General features: G+C 41.8%; 1 protein-coding gene across 1 annotated transcript; it reads right to left on the bottom strand.

The window, feature by feature from the left end:
- Positions 1-5,057: 5,057 nt before the first annotated feature.
- Positions 5,058-12,979, bottom strand: LOC121135458 (pregnancy-specific glycoprotein 22-like). The gene is made up of 5 exons (XM_040734240.1): positions 12,916-12,979; positions 11,417-11,776; positions 7,907-8,266; positions 6,354-6,713; positions 5,058-5,329 (listed from the first exon to the last, which is right to left on the bottom strand). The coding sequence occupies exons 1-5, from the start codon at positions 12,977-12,979 to the stop codon at positions 5,058-5,060; spliced, it is 1,416 nt and encodes a 471-aa protein (XP_040590174.1).
- Between the last annotated feature and the right edge of the window lie 343 nt (positions 12,980-13,322).

Genomic DNA, 13,322 nt, shown 5'->3' with positions numbered 1-13,322 from the left:
CTCTATCAAGATATGCCTTGCATTGCTCTCCTGCTACATTCCTCCACCAACTCAGCCACATCGAACCTTCATGTTCCCATTCCCCATGTCTACCCTTCTCTTCCTTCCTAGATTACCCAGGAGTTCTTAACTATTTCCCCTTCCTGGGGCCCTTCATGACTGTTCCTCTTAAGAAATTCCTTTTTATCTAGCTTCTCTGGGATTGTGGCTTGTAGCCTGGTTATCCTTGGATTTACTTCTAATATTCACTTATAAGTGAATACTTACCATATTTGTCTTTCTGTGTCTGGGTTACCTCACTCAGAATGGATATTTCTAGTTCCCTCCTTTAGCCTGCAAATGGTTGCATTTTATTGCATTTTACTCCATTGTGTAAATGCCCCACATTTTCTTTATGCATTCTTAGAATTAGGGACATATAGGCTGTTTCCAGATTCTGACTATTACAAATAATGGTGCCATGAACAGAGTTAAGAAATTTTCCATGTGCTATGATTCTGGATACTCTAGGTATATTCCCAAGAGTGGAATTGCCGGGCTTTGAAGTGGATTGATCCCCAGTTTTCTGAGAAACTACCATACCAATTTCCCAAATGACTGTACAAATTTGCACTCACACCAGGACTGGAGGAGTCCCCATACTCTATATTTTCTCCAGCATGAGCTGTCATATGTGTTTTTGATATTAGCCATTCTGACAGGAGTCTGAGGGTATTTCAATGTAGTTTTGATTTGCATTTCCCTGATGGCTAAGGATGTTGGAAAATTCCTTAAACATCTTCTGGGCATTTGAAATTCCTCTGTTGAGAAATTTCTGTTTATATCTGTACACATTTTAATTGGATTATTTGGTAGTTTGATGTCTAGTTTTTTGAGTTCTCTATATATTGTGGAAATCAGACCTCTGTCAGATATGAGGTTGGTGAAGATCTTTTTCCACTCTATAGATTACCTATTTGTCTTGTTGGCCATGCCTTACAGAAGCTTTTCAATTTCAGGGGGTTCAATTTATTGATTGAGACTTTTATTGCCTGTGCTACTGGAATTTTATTTAGGAATTGGTATCCTGTGCCTATCCATTCAAGGCTACTTCCTACTTTCTCTTTTATCAGGTGCACTGTAACTGGATTTACATTGAGTCTTTCATCCACTTGGATTTAACATTTTTTACATGGGGATATATGTGGATCTATTTGCATCTTCTACATGTAAATATCCAGTATGCCAGCACCATTTGTTGAAGGAGCTTTCTTTTTTCCATTGTATAATTTTGGCTTCTTTGTCAAAAATCAGGTGTTCATAGGTATCTGGATTAATATCAGAGTATTCAATATGATTCCATTGATCCACATATCTATTTTTATGCCAATACCAGGATATTTTATGATGATCTCTCTATAATAGAGCTTGAAGTCAAGGATGATGGTGACTCCAGAAGTTCCTTTCTTGTACAGGATTATTTTAGCTTTCCTGGGTTTTTATTTTCCCCAAATAAAATTAAGTTTATTATTTCAAAGTCTATAAAGAATTGTTTTGGGATTTTGATGAGGATTGCACTGAATCTGTAGATTCTTTTTGGTAAGTTTGAATTTTTATTATTTCAATCCTACCCATCCAAGAACAAGAGAGATATTTATTTTTTCATTTTCTGACACCTTCAATTTCTTTCTTCAAAGATTTAAAGTTCCTGCTATGTTGGTCTTTAACTTGTTTTGTTAGAGATACCCCAAGATATTTTATGTGTCTTGTGGCTACTGTGAAGGGTGATGTTTCACTAATTTCTTTCTCAGCACATTTGTCATTTGTTTATAGGAGGGCTACCTACTTTTTAGTTAATCTTGTATCCTGCCACATTACTGAAGGTGTTTATCAGCTGTAGGAGTTTCCTGGTAGAATTTCTTGGGTCACTTATGTACATTTTTATATCATCTGCAATTAGTGAAAATTTGACTTCTTTATTTCCAATGTGTATCCCCTTGATCTCCTTTTGTTGTCTTACTACTCTAGCTAGAACTTCAACTACAATATTGAAGAGATATGGAAAGAGATGACAGCCTTGTCTTGTTCCTGATTTTAGAAGAATCACATTGAGTTTCTCTCCATTTAGTTTGATGCTGGCTGTTGGCTTTCTGTATATTGCCTTATTATGTTTAGGTATGTTTCTGTTATCCCTGATCTCTCCAATATCTTTATCATGAAGGGGTGTTAGATTTTTTTCAAAGGCATTTTCAGCATCTAATGAAATGATCATGTAGTTTTTATTTCAGTTTATTTATATAGTGGATTACATTTACAGATTTTCATAGGTTGAACCATCTCTGCATCTCTGGGATGAAGCCTACCTGACCATGGTGAATGTTGTTTCCTGTGTTCTTGGATTTGGTTTACCAGTATTTTATTAAGTATTTTTGCATTAATGTTCATGAGGAATATTAATCTGTAATTATTTTTCTTAATTCTGTTTCTGTGTGGTTTGTGTATCAGGGTAACTGTAGCCTCATAAAAAACATATGGCAATTACATGAGAAAATAATCTACTTTCAATAAAGTACAAAAGTTCATTCCCCAAAATGATTAATCTCATTGGCATCATATTTAACAGATTAACTTTGCTTTTAGTAAAGTAACATTATTAATATTAGAAGTGAAATCTGAAACCTTGCTGTCCATTTTTCAGATTATTGAAATTTCTATGACTACTCAATAGTGATTGGGATAATTGTAGAGTGACTTACATGAAACAGACAAATATATAGAAGTCCAGAACCTACTGAGATGGAAGCAAGAAGAAACACAAAACTGATTCCATGAGTAACTCATAAAACTGAATCAATCAAAGACATTTGACAAAAGTGAAAAACTTTTAATGATGAACACAGACAAACTAGGGGTAGAAGAGAAGCCAATGCATTATGTGCACACATGAAAAATACTTCCAACTCAGTACTCAGTGGATAGATTTCTATGCAATTATGTTGTAGTGACCACTTTTCTTCAGTATTCTCTTAAATGTCCTAGACAGACTAATTAAACAACACATAAATAAATGTTGGTTAATTAATTGGTGGTAAAATAGATCTGCAGATGATGTGAAGTGAATTTATTTTTTGAAAATCCTAAAGATTCTACATAAGTTTCTTGAACTAGTGAACAAATACAACCATCTGAGTTCTACTACTCTAAACTAATATTGTATACAATTAGAAGTCTTGTTTTGTTGATGCATAGAGAAGTGAAATAACAAGGAAGACTCAAGTGGAATCAATGTATCTCCCTGGAAAGAAAAAATAGAAACGATTTTGTGAACAGATGGGGGTAGGTGGGGATGGGAACAGGAGGAAACAGGCAGGGGAAATGGGACAGGCGGGGGGAATACTTGGAGTAATGACTGTAATAGTGGGGCATTTGGGGGAACAGTGTGAAACCTACTAGATGAAATCTTCCTAGAATCTACAAGAGTAACCCTAGTAAAGATGTCTAGTAGTGAGGGACAGGTAGCCTGAACCATCAGTCATGTACAACCACAGAAGACTTCTAGCAGCAGGGCTAGGACAACAATGCAACCACAAAACATTTGACCTACAATTTGTGGTTCCTGAAATATGCCCTGGGATAAAGGTAGAACAGAGCTTATAGTAGTAGCCAATCAATAACTGGTTCAAATTAAAGTCCATGCCGTGAGAGGGAGCTCTAAACTGACACTGCCTAGATGGCCAGGAGCCAGAAGCTGGACATCCCAGAAATTCAATATATACCCAAATGTAACTAGAAAAATATTTCAATTAAATATTTATTAATAATATTCTGTTATACTAGTAGATAATTGCACAGACTAATAGTCACCAGAGAGGCATCATTCAATCAATATGGGAACAGATACAGAGATATACAACCAAACACTTGGGACCACCAGGGGAATCCCACAGAATAAGGGGAGAATGGATTGTAGGAATCAGAGGGGTCAAGGACACAATGAAAATATGGAACACAGAAATAATTAAGCAGGGCTTATAGGGGATCACAGAGACTGGAATGATAATCAGGGATGCTGTATGGGTTTGGACTAAGGCCTCTACATATAAGTTATGGTAATATAGATGGGAATTTTTGTGAAACTCCTAAAGTGAAAGTGAGGGCCATCTCTGACTCTTTTGCCTGCACTTTGGACCCTTTGCTTCCTACTGGGTTGCCTCTTCCAGCTCTGATATGAGCGATTATATCTAGTCAAATATAACTTGCTATGCCATGTTCTATAGATATCCCTAGGAAGCTTGATCATTTTTTGAAGGTAAATGGAGGAGGTGAATGGATGTAGGATGGGGGAAGTGGGAGCTTATGGGAGATTGCAGAGAGGGGAATCTGTAGTCTTCATGTACTATATAAGAGTATAATAAAAAGAAAGAAATACACTTTAACAGGAAACCACTCATGTGCAAGGCCCCTTTGTGAATGCTCTTTTCAGTAAAAAAAACAGTGAGTCTGCCCTTATGTTAAAGATATTACATCTGTTCATAAAAAACATGGTTGAAATCTATTTCGAAACCAGCATTGTCCACCATGAAGCATGAATAGATCCTTCTCATGTCACACTTCTTCACTTCACATGGATGGCAGGTGCACAGGTAGCATTGTACTAAGGTGAATTAGTTAAACAGGGAAAGTATTTGAGCTTATGAGAGGATGTTTTCTCTATGCAAACAATGCACCATTTCCACATCAGACTCAGAACATCCAAAAGTTTGAGGGCTCTCGAAATTAGTTCCCATGAACTATGAAGGGTTGCTATGTATTTGAACCACAACCAAATTTCATAAAGCCTTTGAATTTTTGTTTAACATATTGGTGTCTTTAATTTCTTTTTCAATAACCTCACTTAAAATCCTGCCCTTTCCTTGTACACACATGTATCCTGGGATTATAGGCATGAGTCACCATGCTGGCTGTAATTGAGTAGCAACTGATCATTTTTACCACATAACTTTTCTCCATTTTGTACCCCAATTGACAAAGAAATGCCAGCAATCTACTGTGGTATGAGAGAAGAGGTTACTCCACGATCATGGCCAGGACACTGGGAGACTGGTCTTCAAACTGATTTGGTTGGAGACCTCACACTGATACTCTCCGGCATCCTCACTCCTGACAGGAGTTATCATGAGTCCACACTTTGTCGGGGACAGAGTCATCCTCTCTAAGTGATGCAGACTCTGGTTATTGAAGATCCAGCGGATAGAGATATCAGTGTCAGGTGACACACAGGTGAAGATCACAGATCTATGTCCTGCGACCATGGTATCAGTGATTTGCACAAAGGGCTGTGCCACAGGCTCTGTGAAGAAACAGAGGAGGATGTCAAATTAAAGGACTCCAGAGTGTCCAACCACATCTTCTTTAGGTCCTACTTTATAAAGCTCCCAGGGGGAGTAATTTGGAGCTGTGACTATAGACATATCTTGTGCCTTGTATTTGCCACACAGGGCCTGTGTGACCCTGGTTTAGGAACTGTTTTCTGTGTCTCAGTTTCCTTGTAATAGGATATGCAGTGCATGATCATTGCTGTAAACCATGAGTTAAGCTTAGTTATGAGCAATGATCTTACTTGGGGTACAGGTTCTCTTCTCATCAGCAGCATCTGTTACTATTTACCTGCAGAAGAGAATTTCCTAGCCTGGGCCCCTGAGGTTAAGGAGGAATCTGGAGTAGTTGCCTCCTCTGTTTCTTCCCTTGGAGCTTTGACCTTCCTGTGAAGTCTCATACGCCATCAGAAAAATATGCTAATGACTTGGACAAGGAAATGTACAGGTGACATACCTAACTGTAGCTGTCATGGCAGTACACAGCTAATTCTACACTCTATGTGATAGTCAGTCCCATGACTTGGACAGGCATAAACCCTTGTTCCCTGTCAGCTCTAACAGCAAATCTAAACAAATCTTTACCAAAAAAAAGCTCCTCAATGTCACCTTGTGTTCAATCAGGGGCAAAGATTTGAAGTCAGGAATTCCTGGGGGTCTTTGTGAGATCCCCACAGTTTAATAAGCCAGGGGATGCCTGACACCCACATAGTCTTTTGGGGGCATGTGTGTGGTGAGAGCTCCACGTGTCTGGGATACATCTTACATCCTGGAGCTGAGTTTACCCAACACAAGTCCTGCGCTTTGCAGGTAAAGACAGGTGAATGGTTCTGATATATTATATTTTCTACCCCTTGTGGATCCTGCAGTAAGGACACAACCCCCAGTGGAGGGTCACAGTGGTGAGGGAGAGAGCATGAACAGTCCAATACAGATATTTCAGTGTATAAAGTAGGATAAACCACACCCAGCAGTTGGAGACCATAGAAAATCACTTACTCTTTACATTAACTTTTACATATGCTTTTTCAATTGTAGAATCCTTGTTTTGAACTGCTAATGTATAGATGCCTGCATCTTTCTCAGTGAGGTTTTTGAGCAATAAGGATCCATTGTTGTACACCATATCAAAATCTCTGTATTTAGACCCCCAGATGATGGTGTCTATGTCTCGCCTGTATTCTGCAACTTTAAGGACCCGGATCCTATACTTTGATTTGTACCAGGTAAAGGCTTGCAGGTCTTCTGGAAGATTATGAACTTGGAGAAGTACACTTTCCCCTTCAGCAGCATACCGAGGCACAGGTTGGATCATAAATTGGGAAGAAGTGAGAGGTTTACAGAACCGAGAAAGGGAAGCTGGGAGGAAAACAAGAAAAAAAGCCATCACATGAGGATCATTGTTCTTGGTGAAAAGATGTTGACCTCCATCCTGAGCAAATCGATTCATCACTCAGCCTACAGTCGCAGGTGTGTATGTACATCCCACTTAATGAATGGCAGAAACATGACCTCCTTTCCAACAGTGTCCCTGAAAGTGTCATGTCCACTGCAGGGATCTGTCCCCTTGGGTGTCTGCATGACTGCTCCCTCACTGACCTCAGTCAGACACTGCACACACTCATACACACTGATGTTTGAGGTGATGTCTCCCCTGAATTCAACAGGCCTGTAACTTTCACTTTCAAGGTTTTTTCTTCAGTTTCCTTTGATGCTATACTCAAGTCCTGACTTCACCTAATAGATGTACTTGCTATTCTTTCAGGTAACCCTTTGGTCTGGGGCTGTCTGAGGACTGGGAACAGTCTGATCTTCAAGGCAGGCTCAGGCCTTTAAATGGCTTGGGGTACTATTCTGGCTGTTTCTCTATCAACTTGACATAAGCCACAGTTATTTTGCAAGACCATGCCTCACTTGAAATGCCATCACCAGTTTGAACTGTGGGCAAAATTATAATACATATTTTTAAATTTAGGATCAATGCAAAATGATTCAGAGCGAGGCAGGCAGTTTACCACTGGACTAGGAGGCCCGGGTGATATAAGAGAGCTGGTTGAGCAAACATGAAGAGCAAGCCAATAGGAAGTACTCCTCTATGGTTTCTCTATCACTTTCTGGATTTTATTAACACACTCTCAATTTAGAGATAATAAATACCCCAGTCTTACATGGATGTTCTAAAACTATTGTTCCCTCTCAGCTTTGAGAGAATGTAAGAGTAGAACACTAGAAAAAATGCTCCCCTGGGTCACTTTACTCCAGCCTTGGAAAGAATGCAGGATTCAATGATCCCTAGTCTATAGCCCCAAGGGACTTGGCTGACTCTGACATCTTGGGCTGAGTTACTTTCCATCAAGGTCTTCCTTGATGCAGATGGAGTCACAAGGTGGAAGCTGCTCTATGGCCATCTGTCTCTACCAGTGTGTCCCACACTAAGTGCTCAGACCTCCACCTGGGGACACAGTGCAGAGGGAAAGGAGTCTAGGCCAGTTACGACAGTCCTGTGTGTCTCTAACCCACCCAGCACTGAACAACCACGGAGAATCACTTACTGTCCACCTGGAGCTGCACTTTTGCTTCTTCACGTTTCGTATCTGTTCTCACAATTTGTAGAGTGTACAATCCAGAGTCTTTCTGAGTAACACCATGCAGCAGCAGGGATCCATCACTGTACAACGTCTCTCTGCCACTGTATGCGGGACCCCACAGAGTTGATTTTCTGTCTATTATGTATCGGGCAAGCTCCAGTTTCTTTAAAGCAGTCATCCATTTGAACCAGACAAAGCCTACAATATTCTCTGGGGGATTGTGAACGCGTAGAAAAACACTTCCCCCTTCAGAAACACAGGGGGACACTGATTCAATGCTGGGCTGGGTAGAGGTGTCATGGCGCCCACAAGTCCAAAATACAGCTAAAAGGGAAGAGAGAGATCCATGTAAATTGGAACCTTTGCTTTTGATAAGATGAGGCCCTGTGTCCACTGCTCACCCTCGGTGTATGAGTGTCTCCCTGTTCTACTAGGTGGAGGTAAACACATGGCCTCCCTGTTCTCAGTGTAGGAACACTTGCCATTCCCACTCTGTTGTGCTCTCTGCAGTTGACAACATGGCCCTGTCTTACTGCCATCAGACCCCTGCTCATATTTGCAATGGGTTGGAGACCCTGCATCTTCACTCTGTAAGTTTTCCTATCACGGTTGTTCTGTTCCTTCAATCAACACCTGACTTCACCTTATAGATTGCTTTTTTTTCAAGTCCACTAATACTGGAGCATCTTAGAAAAAAATTGATTTGTCTTATTTAAAAAATTACTGCCTAAAAGAATGGGCTGGCAAAACCAGCAGAGACAGCTGATCCGAACAGGGGAGAGCTCTTGGACCCCAGACCGACAGCTGGGAGGCCAGCATGGGACCGATCCAGACCCCCTGAATGTGAGAGTCAATGAGGAGGCCTGGGATACCCATGGGGTCCTGAGTAGTGGATCAGTGTTTATCCCTGGAATACTAACAGACATCGTGTGTCCACAACACAAAGAGGGTTGCTCTCTCTGCCTGGACTCTTAGGGAAGTGCTTGGACCCTACCCTGAAAGAAATGATAGACTCTAGATATCCCCTATGCGGAAGGAATTGGCAATAGGGTGGGAGGATGGGGGATGACTGGGGGGGCAGGGGGAGGGGTGTGGAAGGAGGGGAGGGAGAGGGAACTGGGATTGACATGTAAAACAAGCTATTTAAAATTTAAAGAAAACGAAAGAAAAAAATTACTGCCCAGAAAACCTTGAATACATTTCCTTCGACTTTTTATACTTGTTCACATATTATATTTGCATGTCAGTTTGCATAGACTAGTCTCACTGTGGATGGGTGAGTGCAGGACACAATACTTGAGTGGAGGTCAGAGGACAACTTGGTTCATTGGCCTCAGCTTGTCAGGAAAAGAAGCAGCATCTATATCGATTGACTTATGTTACTGATCCACACCAGCTTGATTTTTCATAAGGTCAAGCTGAGAATATCAGTCTTCAGAATGTCATGGCAATGTTTATTAATTTTGTATTAGAACACTGTCTCTCCCACCCTTGCCTTTTAATGTTCTCCCTTATAGTTTAATGTTAATATTGCTGAGCCTCTGGACTGCCCTGTCAACTCCCTTACAAACAATGAAACTCTTCATATGTTCTTGAACCACTTAGGAGACTCCAGGTAGTAGGTCAGTCCACTCCTATGACACACAGTCGTTTTGTGGTGTCTTTGTCTATGAGAGATAATGCATCCTTTACAGACAGGTACAGGGAGTGCCTCCAATGTCTCTGTAGCCTAATCTGTCTTCTTTCTGTTGTGTATCTGCTCCAGAACAGCTCACAAGTTATGCTTTTCTTCCCCCATCTGAGTTGAGCCTCCTCCAGGAAGGAAGACCTGTGACAATGTCATGGACTGAAGGTTGGTCTGTGTTCAAAACACTGCTCAGTCCGTTTCACTCTCAATGCTGCCCAGTGTCCCTGCCATTCTCTCCTTATGTTTCTGTGCTCTAGAACACACAGAGGGAGTCAAGGATAATGACCATCTCTGTGACATGAGAGAATAACCGCTCCCCCTGGTACTGCGCTCTGCAGTGTTCTGGCCTTGGTCACTAAGCACCAAAAAAAAAAAAAGAGTCCACAACTCTGTGACACAGAAACCCAGCTAGGCACCCAATCTTCTTTGTGTTCTCAGTGTTCTGCAAACAAGGAATTTGCTCTAGGCAAGAGGGTAACAGATATCTGGGAGGTTCCAAAGGGACCATCTGAGTGATGTGTGGGGAAGAGAATAAATATATTCTCAATGGAGCTGACAATCAAGGTTCTGACCAATCCTGTTAAAGGCCCAGGATGTGTCAGGAGCCTCACCCAGGAGTCTCCTGGATGTGTATGAGGAGGTGATTAATTCCTGGAAAAAAGGCTGTGAGCTCCTTTGTCCCAGGCAAGATTTCAAGGCCATGCTCCCACTTCCTCTGTTTGCTGAGCTGAGTAACGGGTCTCTCATGTCCTCTATGGTTTTTCTGAGATAACTTGGACCTCTTTCTTAATTGATTCCCCTTGAATATTGTATATTTCCCAAATGAAACACATAAAGGAAGAAATGAAAAATGATCCCCCAGCAGTGTGACAGACACACTAAGAAGCCAGTAGATCTGAGGATTCTGTGCCCATGATTTCCAGATCTGAAAATACTGGGTGGGGAACCAGGCTGCTTGATAAGGTCCCGATTCAGGCAAATTCTTTTCCGTGAGTATATTGTGTGTCCTGATGCCATCCCTGGTGATCACTAGAGGAACTGAAGTTTGTATCTGGGGAGCTATCAGATCAGCATAGCCTGCATCCATTTCTATGCAGGAGAGAATTTCCTGAGCTGGGTCACAGAGGACACTTGGCAGAAAGACCTATGTCCTCTCTCCCTGTACTGGCTTTCCCAGACTTTCCTGTGAAGTTTCATAAGCCTGTCAGAACATTCAGGTAATGGCTTGGGCACCTGCTTTCCCTGTTCAGTCTCTGGAAATGATGCTGAAGGAACCTAGACTAACCATATAGCTCATGACAGTGGTTCCAAAGGTGCAGGACTTGGGCTACTAAAAAGCATTGTTCCCTGCCATTAGGAAGTCAAAATCAAACCTTTGTGAAATGCTTCTAAGGGCTACCTGGTTGAGTGTGGAACAGAAGTCCGCAGCCAGGGCATTTTGGTTCTCAAAACCCTGTGAGGACCTCAAGTTTTCCTCCATCAGGTCCAATGTTGATTCCCTCTGGGTCTTTCTTAAGGAAGCCTTCCAGTGAGAGCCCCCAAAGTCTAGACAGAGGCTGTTATTCTAGGCTGAGTTACTAAGCATCTGTCCAACTGTCTGTAAAATGACTTCAAATGAAGGAATTGATCTATTGCAATTACTCTAACAGCATGTGTGTCCTGCACTGAATACACAAACCCCACAATGGGGATGCAATGCACAGAGGAGGAAGTTACGGTCATCATATTGTGTGTGTTCAATGACATGAACCCCACCCAGAACCCGGAATTCACAAAGAATCACTTACTGTGCACATGAAGGTAAATGGTTGTTGTTGACTCAATCATTGCACGTCTACTGAAGGCTCTTAGGGTATAGAATCCTGTGTCCTTCTTTGTCACATTTCTGAGCAGCAGGGTTCCATTGCTGTACACTGATTCTCTACCACTATTTGCAATTCCTGGCACACATAAGTTTTTATTCCGCTTATATGTTCCAATTCCAAGGTTCATAGTGTTCACCCCTTTGGCCCAAGCTAATTCTAGAACATTGTCTGGCAGATTGTGGACAAGGAAAAGGACATTATCTCCTTCTACCACATGGGGTGGGACAGATTCAATGGTGACATGGGCTGTGGTAGAGAGGTGCCAACAGATTAAAAGGGAAACTAGAAGAGAACGGAGAAAAGAAACCATCAATGTTGGGGAGATGTGGTCATCACTCTGCTTATATGTGGAGGTACAAATGTGTCCACCCTCCTTGGTAGACATGAGCAACATGACTTCCATTCCCTCACAACTTCTGACTGCATCATTAATTCTGTTAGGAATTCTGTACTCAGGAATCTGGCTGGCTCCCCCCTCAGTGTCCCATACAAAGCCTCTCTGAACTCCTTATCTGCAGAGTACTCAATTTCTGACTTTTATCTCTATCTTCTTTATAATTCCAATCAAACCACGACTTCATCTTGCAGATGCACTGATGTCAGGTACACAAGAGCCAGCACATGATGAAGACAGGGATTAGTGTGACCGATTTGGAAAATAAAGTTCCTGGACACAGATAGATAAAGAGAGAGAAAGGAAGGAATAAGGAAGGAAGGAAGGAAGGAAGGAAGGGAGGGAGGGAGGAAGGAATAAAGGAAGGAAAGAAGCAAAGAAGGAAAGAGGGAAAGAAGGATGAATGTGCCCCAATGGGATTAACCACATAGTACCCAGGTTTGGAGTTAATGACAATAATTATATTCAAGTGTGATTTAAATTATTTTAGATTTATTCATGTATTTTATGTGTGTATTTCTGAAACCAACTATCTCCATGCACCCATGTGAAAGTGTACGACACAAAACTTTGTGGAAGCACATGTTTCACTATGCCTCAATGTGCATGAGTGCCAATACCAATTGTGGATGGCACATAACAGCCTGCAGGAGACTATTTCCCCATCCACAATGAGGGAGCTGAGGATTAAAATCAGGTTGTTATGTCTCCACACACTGAGCCATCTCTTTGGCCCACCCTATTTGATTTCCATTTGGAGAATCACACTAACATAGTAGGGGATGTTATGCTTCAGAACATGGCAGCCAGTATAACTGACTGTGTATATTAAGTGATTGAGGCTTTTCTATTCCTTTCATCACCTCCCATACATTGAGAGCTTCAGGAGGCTGAGACACTGTCCCTCACTTTACCTAATGCCCAATGACTACAAATAAAACCCATCAGGCTCCTGTCCTCTTTAGGAAACCCCAGCCTGTCTCCAAGTACCCCTCCAACCTCATAGTGAGAGAGTGAGCACACTTACCTGTGAACAGAAGCCCTTGCCAAGAAGTGCACCCATTGCAGAGAGGCACAGAGGACATTGCCATCTCTATTCTCACCTCACTGTCCCCCACTTTAGGAGAACAAATTCAGCTCTACAAAGGTGCTCAGCCCCTGCTGTTTTCTTTCCTATGAGCTGAGTTTCCTTTCAGGCAGGAGCATGTCCCAGAATCCAGTGGGTTGTTGGTGGTGGGATCTGTGTCCAAGACACAGCTCAATCGTTTCAACCCTTAGTGCTGTCCAACACTCATTTCAACTCCCCTTTATGTTTCTCATCCAAGCAGCACATTGAATAACAAGGACGATAAGCATCTTCATGCCCTAGAGAACAGTGGCTCATCCCAGGGCTGACATCTGCTGTGTCTTGCCTTAGGTCAGTCAGCACCAGAG

The sequence above is a fragment of the Mesocricetus auratus genome, unplaced genomic scaffold (assembly GCF_017639785.1).
Source record: "Mesocricetus auratus isolate SY011 unplaced genomic scaffold, BCM_Maur_2.0 Super-Scaffold_100038, whole genome shotgun sequence".
Taxonomy (NCBI): domain Eukaryota; kingdom Metazoa; phylum Chordata; class Mammalia; order Rodentia; family Cricetidae; genus Mesocricetus; species Mesocricetus auratus.
The sequence above is the reverse complement of the archived record's forward strand: the minus strand, read 5'-3'. Positions and strand labels throughout refer to the sequence as shown.

Bases quoted from the DNA above. Each gene is read 5' to 3' on its own strand.
- LOC121135458 (XM_040734240.1), bottom strand. From the start codon at position 12,979: ATGGCAATGTCCTCTGTGCCTCTCTGCAATGGGTGCACTTCTTGGCAA. The intron at 8,267-11,416 runs GTAAGTGATTCT...CTTCCCTTTTAG, and splicing joins CATTTACCTTCATGTGCACA to CTGTATTTTGGACTTGTGGG. The intron at 6,714-7,906 runs GTAAGTGATTCT...TTTTCCTCCCAG, and splicing joins AGTGCAGCTCCAGGTGGACA to CTTCCCTTTCTCGGTTCTGT.